The sequence below is a fragment of the Astatotilapia calliptera genome, chromosome 14, assembly GCF_964374335.1.
Source record: "Astatotilapia calliptera chromosome 14, fAstCal68.1, whole genome shotgun sequence".
In the NCBI taxonomy this organism is placed as follows: domain Eukaryota; kingdom Metazoa; phylum Chordata; class Actinopteri; order Cichliformes; family Cichlidae; genus Astatotilapia; species Astatotilapia calliptera.
The window spans coordinates 1910636-1932170 of NC_137435.1; the positions used below are offsets into that span (position 1 = coordinate 1910636).

Genomic DNA, 21535 nt, shown 5'->3' on the forward strand with positions numbered 1-21535 from the left:
ATCAAAATTAGCGCAGACCAATTTTCCCTCAATTGATTTAATTGAGCAGCGGTCTCAGCGCTGACCCGAGGCCAATCAGTCAGTCAGATTACAAAGCACGCAGCTCGCTCTACAAGCACCTCATCTATAATGACTGAATGACTTAAATGGAGGATAAAGATGATTGCTGTTCAACACAGCATGGGATAATAATAAGGACGACTATCATCCACCACGAGGAGCAGACTCTTGTAGAATGTGCGACCCCTAAACCCACCTAAGCACAGGAAATACCCTTAAAATCACATTTAAGACCCCCCCCTCACAGTCTAAACTGAAACACACACTGAAACTGTCTGAAGGTGCAAAACATTATCAGGGATCAGTGGGACCTCTGTAACCATAGAAACCAGGTAACTCATGCATTATGAGACAAATCCAACAACAGAAACTGTTTCGATTTCGTGGCTCGTCCAGCGGCTCGTCTGGGGTCCCGAGCCTCAGTTTGAGAAACTGAAGTGCAGGTGGTTTCAGGATGGTGAACACCGAGCTCTGGATTAATGGAGGCTCTGTGCCCCTCCTGTACGGAGCTGGATCGAGTGTGCGTGTTGGTAATTGACCTGTCAGGTTCTCCCGGCCGGCGTATTAGTCTTTCTATTAAAACCTTCTCCAGCATCCGTCCACCTCTTCCCGTCCTCCCTCGATATCCATCCATCCATCTACACTAATGCCTCCAGCCTGATCCTACCTCTCCACACACACATCACCCATCTGTCCGTAACAAGCTGCAGCGTTTAGCTTCAGTCCCAGCGATCTGTATGAGGATAATAGGACTACAGTGATGGCGTCGCTGTGTTTGTGATGCTTCAATAATCTGGTTGAAACAGTTTAACATTGATCTGCAACTCGTGTCACAATCGAGGTTTGACTTTAGTCCTTTTATTTAATTTTGCCGTTTTCAGACGTCAGAAATAGCTTTTATTAATGAACCAATCAGGGATGTTACACATCAGGTGACATCTACATATATCAGCATCGTCCAGGTGACGTTTATTTCTTCACATCCTGCTGATGGTTTTAGTTACTCTGGAGGTCTTTAAGCTACTATTACACCAAACATCTGAGCTTTTAATCATGGTTATCAGGAGTGCTTGTCAGGCCCTGTTTAGTCTCTATAAACAGATCTGCTGTGTGGGTGTGCAGGTCACCCTCAGCCGTGTGCGTGCGTCTGCAGCGTGAGCGTGGAGGGAAACTCGCGACCTTCAGGGTGAAATTTAAAATCACGTTGTTGTTTTTGAAACGGTTGATTTATGGCACGTTTGAAGAGAGCAGCTTTTCCGCCCGCAGCGTCCCCTCCCCTCCTCCTCACTTTACATCCACCCACCTCCTCTACACTGACCTCCCACTGCCCACCCCTGCCTCCCCGCCACCCTCCGACAGCGTTACAAATGAGGCTCCTCGCTCAGGAACCATCCATTCGCCGTCCCACGGGGCGAGAGCTCCGGCTTTTAATTAACCTCACTTCTGCAGAGTTGCACCGCAGAAACAAGAAAGATTTTCAGTTAAGCAGACCTGAGAGACTCTTAGAGGAAAACACGGCACTCGTTTTTGTCCCTCTCAGTTCCCTTCAGCGTAGAAAGAACTCGTCGGCCTGATGGATCCAAATCCACACTTCATCCTCACTCCTGTGCCTCTACATGAGAATTACCTGAAGCTTTTAAAACCAATGTGCATTCAGATTTTTAGGTTTTCTGCTTCGCTGCTGCCGAAAGACAAAAAATGCCAACAGACTCGAGTCACTGACTCGACCCTCCGAGGAGCTCCGATCTCATCCCGCCTGTCACAGCTGTCACCTACCTGTCGGAGCGCTGGACTGACTGGCAGCAGGGGAAGTCCCGCCCATCACGGCGAGGAGGAAGACGAGGGCGGAGATGAAAGTTGCCCTGCAAAGACACAGACTGTTAATGTTTATTTTTCAACAACCTTCAAAACAAACACAAACAACATGAAACTGCTTCAAACTTGACAAAGAAAAATTTTTTGAGTCATTCTTGTCATCATTTTTCCATAACTCCATCCATGACTTCAACTTTTTAAGTGAGTGAGAAAACCAAAGAAGGCGTTCACGTATGTGTGGTCTGAATATGTCTGAATGTCTTTATGAAATTATTTATTCCACAAAGACTCTTTTGTTACGTTGGGTTAGTGTAGCATCAGGGTTTAGAATTACAGTCCTCCGCACATACAAGGTCTTCTCTTAATGACCTTGTAGTACCATATCACCCTATTAGAGCGCTTCGCTCTCGCTCTGCAGGCCTACTTGTTGTTCCTAGAGTATTTAAAAGTAGAATGGGAGGCAGAGCCTTCAGTTTTCAGGCCCCTCTTCTGTGGAACCAGCTTCCAGTTTGGATTCAGGAGACAGACACTATCTCTACTTTCAAGATTAGGCTTCAAACTTTCCTTTTTGCTAAAGCATATAGTTAGGGCTGGACCAGGTGACCCTGAATCCTCCCTTAGTTATGCTGCAATAGACGTAGGCTGCCGGGGATTCCCATGATGCATTGGGTGTTTCTTCCTCACTATGTGTTAACAGACCTCTCTGCACTGAATCATACTTGTTATTAATCTCTGGCTCTAACTCTGTGCTGAAAAGGTCACTGCAGCTGACCTCCCAGCAGTCTACACACCTGTCTGCTGATTAACTTGCACACATGTGTAACTGACAGCTGTATCTGCTCACCTGACCAGCATCCAAAGGTGTGCAGATCGTGGAGGGATATCTGAATGATTCGAGAATGAGTTTGTTTTTTAATTCGCATCCGTTGCCGGGGAAACCTCCGACACACACCGGCTGTTTTACTGGACTACAGCACGAGTCCAGGCCGACCTACCCCACCTCTGTCTGTCTGTGCACGTCCATCTCCATAAATCTGCAGCAGAGTGAGCTGATTAATCCAGTCGTTATCTGAGATGAGATGGATGATGACCTCCACGTCTAAGGAACTGACTTCAAATGAAAACCAACTGGCATGGCAGCGAGAAATGAGAAATTGTATCTATTTTCATTTCATTTTATTGGTTTATTGTGGGAGTGTGTGTTTGCTCTGCAGCAGCGAGTCATGATTAATTTTTATGGATCAATATGTGCCACCTCCTCCTCCTCCTGCATGCAGCGCGCTTCAGGACAGGAAAGAGGGTTAAAGGTCACATGCCTCCTTACATAGATGATAAATAAAAGCTAAAGATAGATTTGAAAAACGGAAATCAAATAAAAACTAGACTTCTGCCAAACAACAGGATCTGACTGAGTCAAACTCTAAACACAGGAAATGTCTTCAGCTTTAGTTGTTGTTAATCTGCTTAAATCTGCAGCCTCAGCGAGCCGTTACTATCAGACAGTACTCACATATATTCCTACTTTAACTATACAGCTGAGAAAGCCATGCTTTATCCTAATAATCTATAAAAAGCAGAGTAAAGATTACCCGGTTACTAACAGATAAAATAAAAAAGGAGGCACGGCTCGCAGGGACAGTAAAACTTGCAGCGCCTGAGATTTCACTCTTAAAGGAAGTCACGGTCCCCTGCCCGCACACCTCCACAGGGAGGCTGATGAATGTCTCTGAAAAACGAAACGACCCGAGCTGCAAGCAGGTAACTGCTCATGTCACGCTGTCTGAATAACAGACCGTCTTCATGGTCGCTTAGTAATCCAAACCCGTCGCACTGACAGGAAGAAGCTTTGCAGCTTGTTTGTCTTTCCTTCGTCCACCTGGAACAATTGGAGGAGACTCGGTCAGCTGATCGCAGGTGAGGCAGGTGAGACGTTAATGCGCTTAAATCTGGAAATCTGAAAAGTCACATGATCAACACGAGACGCTGATCACTGAAAACGGTTTTGGGCTGAAATACAGTTGTTGGCACTGAGCCTTCTCAGTTGCCATGGTAATGCATCATCTCTGAGGAGGATGGGCAGCGCATATTTATCCTGCAGCTACAATCCACTTTGCAACCCACCTGCACCCAAGCTCCTCCCTGTTATGGCATTCCTAACTACATGAGCGTGAAAGCTGCTCTCTCCGAGGAGGTCGGGGTGGTGTGCAGTCCCCCTCCACCAAACTTGACACTTGGCACAGTGCAGTCAGACAAGTACTGTTGTCCTGGCAACTGCCAAACCCAGACTCGCCCATCAGATTGCGAGATGGAGAAGCGTGATTGGTCACTCCAGAGAACGCGTCTCCACTGCTCTAGAGTCCAATGGCGACATGCTTTACATCACTGTATCCGACGCTTTGCATTGAGCTTGATGATACAGCCGGTCGCCATGGAAACCTGCTCCACAAAACTCTCTACGCTCTGTTCTTGAGCTAATCTGAAGGTCACGTGAAGTTTGCAGAAGTTTGCAGACAGTGGGTGACCTCTGTGCACGGCGCACCTCAGCATCCGCTGACCGCGCTCTGATTTTACGTGATCTACCGCTTCATAGTTGTGTTGCTGTCCTTCACCATCGATTCCACTTTGCTATAATCCCACTAACAGCTGACTGTGGAATATTTAGTGGCGAGGAATTTTCACGGCTGGACCTGTTGCACAGGTGTCGTCTTATGGAAGTGACTGGAACACCGGAATTCAGTGAGTTGGTTGGTGAGTGGATACTTTTGGAGATGTAGTGCATCATTCAGGAGACGACTGCAGCGCGTTGGGCGTGAGTAAAATAAATAAGGGGTTGTGTTGACCAGCACATCGGCGATAACCGCCGCCGTAGGTCTCAGACTGAGCCTGTCGAAGGCTGTGACGCAAACAGAATCGTGACTCACGTCTTTATCTGCTTCATGCCTCTCATGAACAGAAACCAGCCTCCCAGTATGGAAACCATCACTTTCACTTCAGTTCCCATTAGTCTCATTAGTCGTGTGGTCTGGGAAAACATCCCAAAACTTCCAGTAAGACTTTGTTCTGTTCAACCAACACCTGAAAACCTACAAACGTTCATTCACCTGAGATGTGAGAGGCCACAGATCTCAGCTGTTCCTGTTTGACATTTTAATAACAAACGAACAGCCGAGCCACGGGAAAATGCACCACAGCAGAAAACGAGTAAGAAGGTGAAGAAAGATGGAGAGGCGCTGCAAGAGACAGACGGAGGGACATAAAGAGTCACGGTGGACAATCAGGCAGAACTAGTGGATCCCAGGAGGGACATACAGACCCAGAGCTGCTCACCAACGCCATCCATCACTCACACACACTCTCTCACTCACACACACACACACCTCCTGTGTGTGTTTGCATGAGCGAGCGATACGCTTCATCACAGGTACAGAGATATAACCCCCTCGAGCTTCGCCCCAGAGGATTCTGGGTACTAGATTGCCCATTTTTTAGAGACTGAGTGAGTTAAACAAACACACAAAACAAAACAGCAGCTTCCTCTGAGGAAATCTTCATCACTCCATCTGCACACTTCATTTACAGTTTACTCATCTGCTCGCTTTTATTTCTTTGTTGTTTTTCTTCATTTCTGGGGGGGGGGGGGGGGGGGGGGGTGTTACTGCACTGCCTCATCAGTTCAGTGCTTAGATGTGATGATGATGATGATGAAGAGGCATGTGGGCTGCAGTTATGTTTCTGCTGATCACTGCAGACTCTGACCTGACTGACTATAATCGGATTATCGGGACCAGATCGATGGAGACTGTCCTCCAAACGTCAGACTGACATTTATAAAGTGTCCACTTCCAGCTGCCTTCACATCCGGACAGCTGTGAAACGAACTTCATTATTTTAAGAAGCTCTCTGTCCTTCACGTAAACTTCGGCCCTCATAACATATCAGAATTTGAACTTCCACTCACAGCAGCAGGACAAAGCGTAAATGATTTACTGGAGTTGTACATGTTTTTGAGCGCGGGCAGGTCGGGGCAGGGCACGCACGCCGAACCGAAGAACACATAAACATGATATCAGCTGACGCGCGTTTTCTGATAAAGAAAATCGATCCACGCAGGAATTGTGAGATTTTGAGAATGAAACTCGGCATGCAGGCGCACGGACACCAGCAGAGAGGCTCTGCGTCCGGACAGCCCGCTGCGGATCACCGGTGTGCGCGGTGGTACTCTCACTGACGGCGGCTCTCCGTCAGTGAGCCCGCAGAACCAACCCGAGCCTGGTAAAGCACAGCGGCGGGGTCCGTAGAGGAAACAGTACATTTAAAACCAGCAGGCGGTCACTTACATTGGCAGCAGGTCCTCCGGGGGTGAGAGGTGTGAGTCCGGTCGGGGCTGTCAGAACAGCTGACAGAACCAGGAGTGTCCGGGTCCAGTGTGAGGCGCCAGAGTCCTGCGGCTCACTCACTCCCTCACCCTCTGGGAGCAGCGGGGCTCTGGTGATTAACGGCCGCGTGTCAGGGCTCGATCTCGGCTGTAAATCTCCCACAGAGGCCCCGGTGCTCCGGGAACTCCTCCAAAGTGACGCTCGGAGCTGCTCCGGGTAATTAAGCAGCCGCGGTTAACATCACGTGCCGACTAATTAAAGGCGCGGGAGGGTAGAGCGAGTCTTCGAACAGCTGTGGACAGATGCTGACAGATGTTAACAGCTGGACTCGGTCCGCACAAACTTTAAAGAGTCTTAAAAGCGCGTAAAAGGCGCAGCTAGCGACGCAGTGTTTACGTGGAGGAAGTAAAAGTTCCGCGGATTCCGGTCCACGCTCCTCCTCCTCTCTCACTCTGTTGCGACATCGATGAGAGTTATTTCCCAATAACACACACACACACACACACACACACACACACACACACACACACAGAGCTCCGTGAAGGTGCCCCCCCCCTCCATTAACAGGTCTCTTGTTTGGTGTTAGGATGGATGATCGTTTCTGAAATAACGGCGCTTTATTCATTTCTATCTGTGATGCTTTTTTGAATTCGCTGCGTTTTTCTATTCATGTTTTTATTTCATTCACATTTTTATCAAGATTTGAAACTAGTAAAATATTTACTAGTTTTATTTAAGGAAATCGTCAGAAACTCCAGCTGGGAACCAACAGCAGTCCTGCTTCAGTCTGAAAATGTAATCTGATTACAATGGTTGGACTAAAAGTTGCAGCCTGGTGTGATGTCGCCCCCTGGTGGTGTCTGTCAGCAGTCTGAGCTTTGCAGGCTCACTGACGTTCAAATGTGGTGAAGTACATTTAAAATAAGAGAAAAATAAAACCTGATCAATCCCAATTTTCTGAATCTTTCACAATAAAAGCCTCTCACCCGTTGACTCGATGACGCCAGAGAAAACGCTACCCAGGTATTTCCCAATAAAATTCCCATGTTTCTTCACGGTAACCAACAGCTGTTTTAATTTTAATGGAGTGAGGATGAAAGATTTGATCTAAACTACTGAAATGTGTAAAACTGGTGGAAATTCAGTGGAAAGCTCTGCAGCCGTACTCTTCCTGAAGGCGTTAAAGGAAATTAAACTCATACAGCCCACCTTTACAGCACTGACATGGAGGACCAGCCAGTTCATTTTTGGATCAATAAATAATCAATAAAGGTGTGACTGATCAGAGCAGACTAAACCTGAAGTTTCTGATCCAGCTTCACCTTAAAATTCCTCCTACAGCTTCACAGTAAAAGCCTCCTTGTAATTTCACAGTAAAAGCCTATTAAACCCTATACAGCAAGTCACATAGATCAGGGGTCCCCAATCCCAGGCCTCGAGGGCCGGTGTCCTGCAGGCTTTAGATCTCACCCTGGTCAACACACCTGAATCACATGATTAGTTCATCATCAGGCCTCTGGAGAACTTCAGGACATGTTGAGGAGCTAATTTCGCCATTTAATTCAGCTGTGATGGATCAAGGACACATCTAAACCCTGCAGGGACACCGGCCCTCGTGGACTGGGACTGGGGACCCCCGACATAGATGTTTTACATTAAAAGTCTCCAAGCTGCTGCTTCACAATAAAAGCCTCTCATCTGTAGATGAGACAGTAGAGATCCCCAGGCTGCTTCAAAGTAAAACCCCTTTACCTACTTCCCCGCGAAGAACCATCGTGGCTCCACAATAAAAGCCTACCGTTTACAAAGAAAAAAAAACTCACGAAGTTCCTTCAAAGTAAAAGCACTAAAACGGCTTTACAGTAAAAGTCCATCAGTTTAATTTTGAGTTTACCTTTTCAAGTTCACTTGTTAAAATAAAAGCCCTTGCATTAGTTCTCCAACATCTTCAAAGTTAAAGCCCTCCCCATCTTCTTTATAATAAAAGCCCTACAGCTGTTTTACATTAAAATCCAAAAGATTACATTAAAAGCAGGAAGTCACACAAACACTTCACAATTAAAGTCTTGAAACACATTTGAGCAGTAAAAGCCTCCACAGTAAGAATCCTAAGCTTTGCAAGAAAATCACCAAATCGATTACAATAAGTCACAACGATGTTTCAAAGTAAAAGCTTAAAAGTCTATGGTTTGCTTCACAATGAAAGCTTCACACAAAATAAAAGTCTTGAAGCTGGGTCAGGGCACTACTGCTCCTTCACAATAAAAGTCTCTCAGTACACACAAAATAAAAGCACAAAGATGCTTGAAATTAAAAGCAAACAAGTCCTCCTATGACTTCACAATAAAAGCCCACCAACAGTTTCACAATAAAGGTCACAAAGCTCCTTCAAATTAAAAGACTTAAAGTGGCAATTAAAACTCAACAAAATTCCTTTACTTGCTTCACAATAAAAGTCCCCTAGTAACTTCACAGTAAAAGCCTCTGAGCATTTTTACAGTAAACTGTTTCAAAATAAGAGCTCAGAGACAAAATAAAATGCTAAAGCTGCTTCGTAGTAAAACTCTCACAGCTAACTGTGTGACCAGATTTAGAAATGAAACTCTCGGAGTCACTTCAAACCGTGTGAATTGGTTTGTAATTAGATGCTTCACAATAAAAGTCATTTCTTTCAAAATAAAACCTGCCACCTGCTTAACCACGAGATGCTGTTGGATCCCAGAGGTCAGGCTGACGGTGTTTCCTCCTTGTTGCTGTGATGTCGGCTGATGGTCGTGTTTTTGTGTCTCTCCTTGTTAAAGTTGGATGAAGCCGCCTGCGAGGTCGTCGCCCGTAAAGTGGAAACCAGCCGCTGAGTGCCTGGATGAGCTTTTAGACCATCTCGGGAATAACTGAGAGCTTTTTAGTGGGAAACCACAAAAACACCTGAGTGTTTCCTGCCGCGGCTGCTTCAGAGATCCCAACGTGACATACACGAGCTTTATTTGTGGCCTAAAGTCTGAATCTGTGCGTTTTGTGTTTATGCAGCAGGACCGAAGTCATTCGAATACAAATCCTCGGACTTACAGGAGATTTGATGACAGATAAACGAGGCCCTTTATCACCATGAAGCAAGTCTGCTGAAGTTACAACTTCAAATAAAAATGAGCGATATCTGTGCTACTCTGACCTTTTCTCAATATTGTTTTAAACGATTCTTTCATTTTCTTTACACATTAAAATCACAAACTCACTAATCTCAAATATTTTGGGACAGACTAACGAACTAACGTGCTTATGGACTGAACAGCTGAACGTACAGAAATCCTGTTTTAAGCAGGCGCTGCTGAAACGTCTTTAGGCAGCTGTTGTTGTGAAATGTTGTTAGTTAAAAATAAAAGTGAATTGAACTGAAACAGTGGCCAGAGCATGAGGATTCATTTCAGATTAAAACACAGAGGCCGACTTTGTTGCTTATTGTGTTTCCAGGGTCTGTGTGCAGTGGATATCCTTAAATGGTCATGTCTACACAGAAGCCCCGCCCTTACGCCCTTGAAACCTCCTTTATGTGAGGAGCAACCAATCAGAAGAAAGTTGCCCTGAAGGATGGGCTGTCCAAAGGGCCAGGATAAGATAAAGAAGGATTATTTTGTGACTCATGCAAAGCAGCTGAGAATGAGCAGAGCAGATTAACATGTACACAGACAAACAAGTTCATCGTCAGGAGTAAAAAACACAGACAGACACTGATGCTCTTATATGTTTTTTTATTTTTCAGTACTCTTTTTTCATCCTGCTGCGTATTTGCGATGATTTTCTTCTAATATATGATGCGTTTTTATATGGAGGTGCGTCCGAAAAGGTGCAAACATCAGCAAACACAAAGAAAGAGCAAGAGATTTTAGGTTCGACAAACACGTTGCAACTCGGTGACGTTCACCCTCCTCCTGGGCCTGCGTCGCTTCGTAATGACATCATCATTTTGTGATACGACAGTGCCCCCTACAGGTTCAACATCTCACTGTTTTTGAGTAAAAAAACTGAGCGTCTCAGTTTTTATAAGCAGGAAACTTTAAAACTGCCATCGTTTAATTTCTAGAGAGCTCAGAGTCGAACCCTGAACGCTTTAAAACACAGACTTTTGTCTTTTCTACACTTTCTGCTTCTCATGAACCGGTTTACAAACTCATGCTGCCTTCAGGTGACGCAGATTACCATCGATGCGAGCCTTATCAACGATGGTTCAATGTTCCCGCTCTGATTTTGTGCTTGTGAAATAAAGGATTTGAAACCCTGCACTTATTTTTTGCTAACTTGAGAAGACTCGAGTTAAAGTATTTGAGAATGTCTCAGTAAAATGACAACAGGCAGCACGGAGACGAAAGAAACACTGTGGACGTTTAAAGCAGCGAACGAACGCACACATCTGGTTTTTCTTACACTTTAAGACATTCTCAAATATTTGATACGCAACTAAAATCTTTTCTTCACAGGCGTTCGTGTGAGTTTGTGAAAGGTGACAAATGTCATCTGGCGTCACATGTAAATAAATCAAAACAACATTTTTATTTACTTTAACATATAAAAGTTAAATTATATGGTTAACAACAGTAGAAATTATTTTATCTATGAAAGTTATTACATTTATTACTAAGTTGTTGCTGATTTTTTTTCCCTCTATGTTGAATTTATTTCCTTTTTTTTCTGCTTTTGTTTCATTGCTGTCGTGTGCTAGCGTGCTATACGAGCTCAAATGTGAGCGCCATTTGTAGTTACTTCATGTTTGCATTTGAGATCATTTTTTTGATGCATATTCTGAAATAATGTATATTTTCATCATTTTAGTTTATTTTGAAAAGTCTCAACAGGATCTTGAGCTTTATTGTGAAAGATTTATGTGAAAAATAATCAAGTGGACGGTTTTTTGCTAACAAACCGACGCGTAAAACAGTCGCACGTCCGTCCGTAGTGTGGTTATTTTAAATATAAGACAAAGAGAGAACTATAAGAAGAAAGTAAGATGGCCACTACATCAACATTTAATTTCTATCCAGATTTTAGATTTATTTAGATAATAAACTGAGATTTATGACATATGTTTTGGTTATGTGACTGGCACTTTGCTTCCTCCGTACAAAAGGGCTCTCACATGATTTTTGAGGCGAACTTATCTCGTAACTTGAAGGCAGTTAGATTGAAACTGGTTCTGGGTCTCCTGCTGAGCCTGAAGCAGAGGATGTGGTAGAAAAGACACCCGGTACAACATTTCTGTCGAGTGGTTTGGTTGTGTTGACGCTTACAGAAACATTAAGAGGAGAGCGTTCGTGCCGAGCCGCTCGTGTTCCAGTCCTCGCGGTCCGACCCAGAACCCCAAACTGGAAGACATTCTCAGAGGCAGCGCAGCAGACTGTGACTGGTCCATTCATTTCCACCCTTCAGTCCATTTATCCATTTACAACCTCACCAACCACGCCCCGCTTGACCCCGCCTCCTTTTACCCTCCACTTCCACCGATCAGAGTGTTTTTAAGTGTCATCTCTGCAGCTTGGTGTCGGCCGACGGGAGGTGACGAGTTTCCCAAAAACAAACACATCAAAGTTCAAACTCTCGTTCATCTGCAGGCCGAGCTCCTCGTTTGGTGTCCAACTCCAGTCCTCCAGAGCTACCTGCAGCTTTTAGACGCATCCTTGTTCTGACACACCTGAATCAAATGAATGGTTCGTTATTAGGCCTTTGCCAAACTTGATGTCTGCTGAAGAGGGAATCGAACCTTTTGATTCAGCTGTGTTGGAGTAGGGATGCATCTAAAAGCTGCGGACAGCAGCTCTGGAGGACTACAGCTGGACACCCCTGGGTTAAGGGACTTTTATGTAACAAACGTGCAGAACGTCATCAGCAGTTGTTGTTTTAACTGTTCTTTAAACCTTTGCTCTGTTTTTATCCCTACGCTCTTTTCGCCAACAGACGTTACTCTCTTACTTGGCACATAAGGTGTTTTTAGTAACTTACTTAAATACGGCTACACTGACTTGCTGCTCCTTATGGTACAAACTGGCCCAGCCTAGTTCTAAAATGAGCAGCTGCTTATTCAGGTTCTGAGAGCTTCCTGTTAATCAGCAACAGAATCAGGATCAGAAGAACAGCCGGGACTGTTTTGGGGACTTGGTCCAATCTAGATGTGGAACCAGGGACAGTACAGTGGAGGGACATTTCAGCCTGAGCAGAGGTTTTCCATCTCTGATCTTTATGACTCAAAAATATCTTTACAAATGATTTTATGATGACAGAAGTTTCTCAGGATTGTTCTGAGCCAGCGTGACGACAGAGGCTGAACTTGTGGAACCACAGTATGAGCTGCAGAGACAGGATCGCAGCACGAATGGCACTAACGACTTTCCATACATGCTGCAGTCCTGGTGATTTTCTCCCGCTGAGAACGGTGAAGGCAGTGATAGAACGTGTGCAGGAGGAAGGACGCGTTTGATGGAGACTTGTTTCATTTTTTTCCTGGTTTTCTTTTTGGGAAACTCGGCTGGTAACATCGGAGAGAAGTAAAGGGTCTGAGTGAGAGAAGAAGGAAAGTCTTAGAGGTTGGAGAGGGCAGTGCAGCGACTCAGGCTGAACGTCTAAACTTTACTCTCTGGAAAGGAAAAGATCTCGCCGTCACAGAGCAGTGCAAGGAAGAAACGTACTCGGGGTGGACGCAATAAAGGGAGCTTTCAATCCTGAGCATCCACCCAGGGAGCTGCACGTCTGCTCTTCCTTAAACTCTTGACTTTTATTTTGAAAGATGACAGGAAATCTTTTCCTTTCAGCTGTGTGAAGTTCAGACGAGGTTGGAGTGAAACAGTTTTCAGGGCAGTGCTCTTTGTCTAAACAAAGCGGGGCAGTGTCAGAAACGCTCCAAAGCCCCCCATCGGCCGACACCTGAATGCATCACGGTGGAGGGAGTGAAAGTGGGAGCGTCGGGCGTTTTATCCAAACACATTCACATCCACGACATAAAAACCTGTTCTGGAATCTTTTGATTCACTAATCAATAACCGACCACTTCATCTTTTCCTTGAAGTTAAATTTAAAATTCAAATTTTCTTTTCTTGAACCGCTGCACACATCGTGCCAATTCAACATAAACAAATGGACCAATCAGAGCTCAGTGTGCCCGTCCTCATCAAAACCAAACACACAGTCGTGTTAATAACAGACAAAGTGAGCGCATGCTGTGGCGTTTTAACCCGTTAAATCCTGATCACGCAGAGCTCCAACACGCCTGCACAGGGCAGGTCGCGGTCGGCTCGTCGTTCAGCTTCAGTCCTGTTCAGACCGGATCAGAGTTACACAACTCGGCTGTTAGTGTCTCAATAAATCATTTAAACCTCCCCATGTCTGCGGGGGCGTCGCACAGAAAGTACATCATGCAATATTTCTTGTAACGCCGCAAAACCCAAAATCTTGTCATGTGATCAGAGCCTGAACGCAGCACAGAGAGACTGAGCTGCGATCAGTTTTTTATGACATTATTGGTGGACTTCACAGTCCTGCTGATCTCTTTTTAAAACCAGCAGCTTTCAGACCAACCTCGTGTCTGAAACTCCCCACAGTCAGAGTTACACCTCCACCTGTGCTCACGGCTCTTTGACCTTTCCTGCCCCGGGTTGTGTCTCACAGGCTGCAGGCCTCTAACAGTAACTCACACCAGCCGTGTTTTGGAGAGCAGACTGGTTATAAAGGATAGCTGTAGCTACCAGGACGTCACTCGCTGTAAAATACAAATAAAATTCCAGAATTTCAGTCGCCAAAACTGGAGCTCAGACTTCTTAGGCGGAGGAAATTATCTCTAACAGTGTTTTTTACCAGGCTGTATATTTCTACTGTAAAGCTGTTCATTTTAACATACCAGTCTATGGGGACTGGCTCACCGCTGAAAGTTGCTGCTTGATTTTGGGCTCCTGCCGTCCTTCATTTATTACTTTCTGTGCAATGGAAAAGAATTAGCACTATGCTAAGCTGCACATTTCTGGCATGTTTGCACAGTTCATGGTTACTACAGATCGGTTACTACTACAGTGGGTGTGCTCGCTATAATCTGACAGCACACTGACTGTATAGTTTATACCAAGAAGCACCCAGGGTTGTTTCTGCCCTACGTTTCCCCTGAAATGATTAATTGATTATGTTTTAGGATATTCAAAATCCCCCCATCGTCAACTATTTGTTCATGGAAAATATTTGGGAGTACACCATCTATACTACAGTCTGTTCCAACCGTAAACTGGGCTTGTATTTGACCTATAAACAGCTGCAGGTGCTTTTACAAGCCTCTTGGCAACCCACCTCCACCCCAGCTCTTCTGGGGTGTATCATATCTGATGTCTCAGATGCATAGTGACAAATATAAACTCCTCTGCGGATGTAACAGCCGTTAACACAGCCTGAGACGAAGCCTGCAGACAACACTCAGGGCTGAAAGGTCAAAGCCTTTCTCTGAGCCTCGCACAAACCTTTTAGAACTCGATCCTTCACGTTTGGATGCGTTTAAAGAAGTTTCGTCGGTTTTCGTCAACGTGAAGCGAAAGCAGGAACTCGATCTACAAACTGCTGAGTGATTTTAAAAAGCAGGAATGTGGAGTTCACGTGGACACCACCTGCAGCGACCACACAAACCGGCACGCTGTTCTGATCCTCTCAGGCGTACAGTCACCCGGTCGCCCGACTGACCTCCGTCACAGGAAGCGGTCCGATCGGCACAGAGCCGTCTTCTTTCCTTCAGTCGCCAGTGTCTGCAACAAAAACCCACAAAGGCTCCCACCCCGAAAACACAACGTAACGCACGTAAAGATGTGGCAGCTGAAGAAGACGAAACAGAAAAGGTCTTCCTTCCAACCGGACAGAACATCACGCAGAAGAAGAAGCGCGGCGTGTCAAAAGTGCGAAAGTCTTTGCATTCATTAAGAAATGAAAGGAAGTGAAGTTTCTACATGGCTTAAAGCTTCGGAGTTCTCAGCGCTCGCTCGACTCGCAAAAACATTTTGTCGTCGTTGTGACAGAAATGATGATGATGATTACAATGTGGCGATGAAGAGTAGGTGGGCTAGCCTCTCGGCGCCATTTCAGCAGGGCTCTTTGCATAAAATGTAAATCATCATCATCAACGTCTTGATTTTTTTTCCATTTCCAAACAGGCCCCTCCCCCTCGCCCTCCCCCATTTGATTTAAAATATTTCATAACGAGCACGAAGACCCCACCGCCCCCCCTCCCCTTTTTTTAAGCTTCTTTTTTTCTTTGTTTTCGCCGTCGTTGTTATGGCGGTTGTTGTCGTCGTCGTCGGTGTGGTTGTAGTTGTTGTTGTTGCTGAACAGAGGGAGTGTTAAAATGGGAGTTCTCCTCCTCCTCCTCCTCCACCTTCGCCTCGTCTTCCTCCTGCGGGTGGCGCTGCAGGCTACGACGCCTCTCGTTCTGTGGAGGACTCCGCTGCGCGCTGCTCCCTCTCCAGGCTCCTCGCCCGCTCCTCGCTGTTCATCGTCGGGCTCCTCGAGGACTTCAGCAGCTTCTCCTCGAGCTCGTGCAGCGACGGCTCCTTATACATGCAGACTACAGGGGGGAGGGCGGGGGGAGGACGGGGGAGAAAGACAGTGAGTCATTAAAGCATCACGCCACCACCAACTCTCGAATTTACACATAAAATAAACTGAAAGACATCCAGACGTAAATTCAGATGTCAGAGTTCAACCTGTGATGCTGCATTCAGTGACATAATCATAACTAACAGGTGTGCAGTTTGTGCCAGCGTGGACGAGGACACACCTGAACCTTTATGCAAAGTATAAAAACAAAGCTATTAAAACTAGCAGCTACTTCGAGGTCTATGTGCTGACGTTAAATAACAGAAAAGAAGAAGAACGAATCAGAAATGAGGAGGTAAAAGAAGACATCAGTGAGTTAACGAGGGGGGAGAAGGAAGAAGGGGAGAGGAGGAGGCTGAAGGACACAGAGGAAGAGGAGAAGATTGACAGAAGGACGAGAGGAAGGTGATAGTTGACAGATGTATAGTTGATGGATATTTTTAAATGAAGATGAGGGATGAGAGGGGAGGGGCAGAGCAGCTGAAAGCAGAGACGGAGCTTCGTGTTTCCAGTTAAACCTCCATCTGTGATATTAGAGCTTCACCTTGTCCTCACACTCTGAGTTCTGGCTGGACGACCTCGGCTCCTGGCTCACCTCTGAGCTCTCCACGCCTTCCTCAAACTCTCTCGTTTGCTCCCAGGATCTAAGAGCACAGCAGCTGAGCTACAACGGCTCCTACAAACCGACAGCACAACCTCCCAGTCTCACAGTCAGCTGCCGTTTTACTGGTTGTATCGTCAAACAGGACTAAAAATATCACATTAAAAGGCTTCGCTATTCTTTCAATTTATGTAATTCTGGTTCAAGTTCACCAGGAAATACGAGTCTCAGCTGCTTTACTGTTAAGAGGGTCAGTGTTTACGTAGGCTTTACTCGGCCAACGGTTCACCTGAAGTAGGTCAGAATGTGAGGCTGAGGATTTTGAGATATGACGTTCAGAAACACGTTTTCCTGCCTCTGTGTTTTAATATCAGGACGTTTCCAGCAGAATGTAGATGTCAGTGTTTCAGTGTTAAGCACCTACATTTACAAAATCACCTCTAAATGCAAAACCTCAAAGCCCATTTCACTTATTGAACTCATCTTCTACTACGATAAACTACAGACATGTGGAGAACCGTCGATTTCAAAGTACAAAAATCCCAAACTGGGAGAAAAAGCTGACTTTTCTACTTCTTCTCTCATGTTTGCGCTTAAAAAACATTTTGTTGTAAAAATACAGAGTGTGGAGTTTAGCTCAGAGCGGGAGGCGAGGTTACACTTCCCTCTAAACACAACTTGTGTGTCTTTCACTGACGCGGAGCAGAGGAAGCTGAAGATATCAGCTGCATGTGCACACAGAAGAACAATGTGAAATAGTTTTAACATTAGCTTATTAAAAGTTTTGAAATATGATGACTTGTTGGTTAAATGAAATGTAACTGTTGGACTGACGTCATCACAGACCTGCAAAATCAGTCATGAACTGTAAGGATAAATATTCACTCTGGGACAACAGAAAACAAGCGTGCCTTGAACTCCAGGACGGTTCCCCGAGGACCTCAACAATACTGCAGACCCACAAACCTTCTTTACAGATAAAGAAAATCGACGGTGGCGTTACTAATTCACACTTCGTCCTCGTGTTTTGTCTTTCTGTCTGACCCGTGAGACACGAAAGCATCGCCACCACCAACATCTGTGTCCACAGCTGGTCTCACCTTCGATGGGTCTGGGGACAAAGTGTGAGCACGGTTTGGTTTTCTTCACTCGGTTTCCCTTCATGATGATTCCTTCCTTATTGAGGCCCAGGAACCAAGCCCGGCCCGACTCGTGCTGCCGATACATGGTGGACGAGTAGATGACGTAGTAGTTTTCAAAGACCGACTCCTTGAACTTGCACTCTGGTGTGAACACATCCTGATACACAAACACACAGAAAACATTTCAAGTGTAATCAGCAGAGAGATCATTTTGTAGTTTTCCTTACACGACCGCCTGCTTCACATCTCTGTGCGTCCACATGTTTGATTGCACGACTCGACTGCTTTTATCTGAGTTTTATTTTGAAGTTTAAACTTGGGGCTTTTATTTTGAAATGAACAGCGTCGAGTGCTGACCAGCAGCCTTTTAGCTTTTGTCATCATTTTACTTCCATATGAATCTGCCTGCCTGGTGTGACAGGACAGGAAACGGTCACTACATGCTGATACTTCACAGAAACACGGCAGGATGTGATAGGACACAACACGCGAAGCAGCCAATGAGCTGCGACCAATACGAAACACCTCGAAGGTGATCGATCACATTACACGCACACGATAGCGTCAGCAGCACTGCAGCGCAGCGTCACATGTAACAGGACATGAGAGTCTTACAGAAGCTGGGTCTTAATTCTCAGCCTGAGGTTCACACTGAGCACAGGAACTGTTCACTGCTGCAGTCTTTAGAACATTTTAATTAAACAAAAGGAATCTGAACTGTAAGAACTTCAATAATCCATAAAACATAAATGGGAAAAGAAGCTCAGTGCAAAGCAGCTGAAGAATAAAACTCGACATTATTTTGAAAGCTTCAAAAAGCTTTTAAGTTGAAATATTAATGTGAGTCTTGTTCGTGCACTTTATCCTTCACGGATCAGGAAGCTGTGGTGGACACCAAACGTGACTGCTGGGCCGTTTAAAGTCCCAGTTTAGCACCTCCCTCCAGGTATAACAGGTGTGTGTGTGTGTGTGCACCCTCTGGATATAACAGGTGGTCAGGTGAGCCAATCAGAGCAGAACAACCCCCCCTAGCCTAGAGCCAGAGCCGGCGTTCAGTTACCTCAATTCTGTGATCACTTAATAAATAAAAAGCAGTTTTGGTCAGCAGGTGTGGACTGCAGGCTCCTGGAGAAGCTTAGAGGCTGTTTTTATTTGTAATCTGTTGCCGATTATGTTTATGTGTCGCTGTGCTTCCTCTCCCAGCCTTTTGCTGCCCTGCTCCGACCTTTGAGACGCGTTCCTGTCATAAACTTTGTATTGATGTAAAAACTTTGCTCACCGTGAGATGTCACAGATGCTAATTACAAATCTGTCTCTGAGTGTTTAAAATGATTCACGAGTGACTGAGAATCTGATAAGAATCACGCTGAAGTCACTACTACACTTAATAAAACCCAACACAAACACAGCAACAGATAAAGAGGAAAAAGGAGCCACGAGGAAGGAAAGACGGGACTTCAAATGGAGCGTGACGATGATGTCGAGGAGGAAGAGGAAACAGAATAAATGATGAAAAGCGTATTTTTTCCTCCCAGCACGCAGCCTGCATCTCATATCAAGACGTGATGGTTTCAGTAAACAGTGTCGAGACGCTCGGGCCTCCCAGCACAACTTTACTTGCAGCTGTCTCACCGCTCATGCTGTAATGCTCTTACATAACTGCAGAGCAAGAGGAGGAGCTGCTGTACTCTTCATCTGAAGCTACACCTGAGAGAACATGAGTTTATATTTTATGGAGCCGAACCAAATCCTCACTTTACCTCCTAAAAAAACAGGGCTGCCTCTTCCATCCTGGATTTATTCGGCATGTGGTTGAAGGGCTGAGAGATGGGATGAAGTCATGTGATCTCCCCGCTCTCGATGGGAAGCATTTACATTTCAAAGCATTGAGCAGTCAGGACCGACTGGTGAGATGGGATCAGGCCAATTTGTGATTAATTAATAATTAATTAATGATTAAGATTCATGAAGAGGACCATCGAGCTAACAAGTGCAGAAACATTTACTAACAGCTGCACTTCCATATATGGCATCAAACCACGAAGCAGAACTGAAGCGCAGCTGCAAAGTGGCAGCAAGGTTTCATCACATACCCGCCACGAAGGCGCGCTCGTGTTACACTGACTCAAACTACCACACAGTCAGCGTCCGCGGCTTCAAATCGCAGTGGCGGCGAGACATCTGTGATTGACAGGCAGCAGCAGCCAATAGGAGCGCTGCAGAACAGGTAGTTCATGGTCGCTCCTCAGAATTACATCTTCCCCACAGCGCCGACCAACAATCGCAGCTAACAGCTAGCTTCTTCGGGCGCGCTGCGAGCTCATATTTAGTTTTTGTGTCTAACACGCCTGAGAAAGCTTCCTCACATCGTCGCCGTTATCCTCCTCTTCCTCCACCACTCTGCCTCCATCCTGATGCTGCGCACAGAGAGGCGCATTTTAAAGTTTTATGCACGTGTTGTGAATTATGGATGTTAGATGGACTCGCTGAGCAGCAGTACAGCTGTAGATGTCCTCGGTCTGATCAGGGCTGTCCTCCTAACTACTTCCATTGTTCATCATCAATTAATTATTACACACGCTGTCTAAAAGTGGAACTTTTGTACCGTAATGTCACCGAGTTTGCATCTGAACACGAGCTGGAACAGAAAAAACAAACGCAGGATCTCTTTGCAGGGGAAGAACTGGATCCGTCAGATAATGAAATAAGATCTGAAATCAGATCTTGTGGGGATTAAAACTGAGAGAAGTGTTTTCACTTCAGTGAGAAACTTTATCTCAGTGTCACCCTTGAGCAAAGCAGTAACACCTGATTACCTCACAAACAGTAGTTGACTATCAGTGTTTTCAGCAACGAGACGTTTTAATAGTTAAAATGATTGTTGGGGACACGTCAGGAGCTCCTGGCTTTACCTGCTCCAAACCTTTAACGAAACAAGCTCAAGAAGGACATGAGGATGAGGCAGATGTTCTTACAGATGTGTAGAGGAATCCCTCGGCGTTCATGGCCACGTACAGCGCGGCCTTCACTCCCTGGATGGCCACGACCCTCAAACCTACTGGGATCAGGTTAAACAGAGCTGGAGGGCGAGAGACATAGACAGAGAGAGAGAGTTAGGTAGTGAGAGGCAGAAGTAGATTAATACAAAACGTCACAGAGAGCACAGAAGACGGACGGAGCTACCAGGAAGTCTGCCGCAGTTAGCGAGCTCTTATTGTGAAACCTCGAGTTGAGTCATTTGGCGTTTTGAAAGCAGATGTGACGATCGAGCGGCGGAGATGAACGAGGAACTAAGATACTGCACTAAACTCTTAACAACCATGATTTCAAACGTTGATGACCTGGCTCTCTTCCTCTCCTTACTCCTGCAGGTTTCTTCCTGTTAAAAGGGAGTTTTTCCTTCCCACTGTCGCCAAAGTGCTTCCTCATAGGAGGTCATATGATTGTTGGGTTTTCCTCTGTATGTATTGTAGGGTTTACATTACAGTATGAAGCACCTTGAGGAGACTGTTGTGTAAATAAAACTCAATTCGAGACCTCCCAGAATATTTTTGTTCTATGAATATGTGCACGTATATATCAGACGGAGCAGAAACGTTTAACACTGCAGGATGATGTGAAAATGGGGATTGCTGGAATAATTCATCAATGGTGGGTTAGCCACGAGGCCCCAGCGTCTCAGCCAGGCGGAGGTTGAGACCCGGACTCTGGACCGCTGCAGCAGCTCCATTCTTTCCTTTTTCAGCTGTTACATGCTAGCATGCTAACAGAGGCCTGTAGAGTCTCCTGGGGGGAATTTGCTGGGACATCCACTCCTGAGATGATGTCTTGAGTGTTTTCCACGTGTGGATACCGTCCTCCGCTGTGGAATAACGGACTTGAGATTCTTTGGCGATGGCCTTATCCCTGCGTGACCGATGGACATCAACTGATGCTTC

The 21535-nt window shown here is 45.6% G+C and overlaps 2 protein-coding genes across 4 annotated transcripts in view; both read right to left on the bottom strand.

The window, feature by feature from the left end:
* il1rap (interleukin 1 receptor accessory protein) overlaps positions 1-6691 on the bottom strand; it is a 29111-nt gene extending 22420 nt beyond the window's left edge. For both annotated transcript variants that reach the window (XM_026191890.2, XM_026191892.2), the window contains exons 1-2: positions 6213-6691; positions 1837-1922 (exon numbers count right to left, since the gene is read on the bottom strand). In XM_026191890.2, coding sequence (XP_026047675.2) covers positions 1837-1922; positions 6213-6214 — 88 coding nt within the window. In that variant the 5' untranslated portion in view covers positions 6215-6691. The remainder of the gene's footprint in view (positions 1-1836; positions 1923-6212) is intronic.
* An 8659-nt stretch (positions 6692-15350) lies between these two features.
* Positions 15351-21535, bottom strand: part of LOC113035772 (fibroblast growth factor 12) — a 47331-nt gene continuing 41146 nt past the window's right edge. For both annotated transcript variants that reach the window (XM_026191469.2, XM_026191468.2), the window contains exons 3-5: positions 20573-20676; positions 17556-17754; positions 15351-15822 (exon numbers count right to left, since the gene is read on the bottom strand). In XM_026191469.2, the coding sequence (XP_026047254.1) occupies positions 15671-15822; positions 17556-17754; positions 20573-20676 (455 nt within the window). In that variant the 3' untranslated portion in view covers positions 15351-15670. The remainder of the gene's footprint in view (positions 15823-17555; positions 17755-20572; positions 20677-21535) is intronic.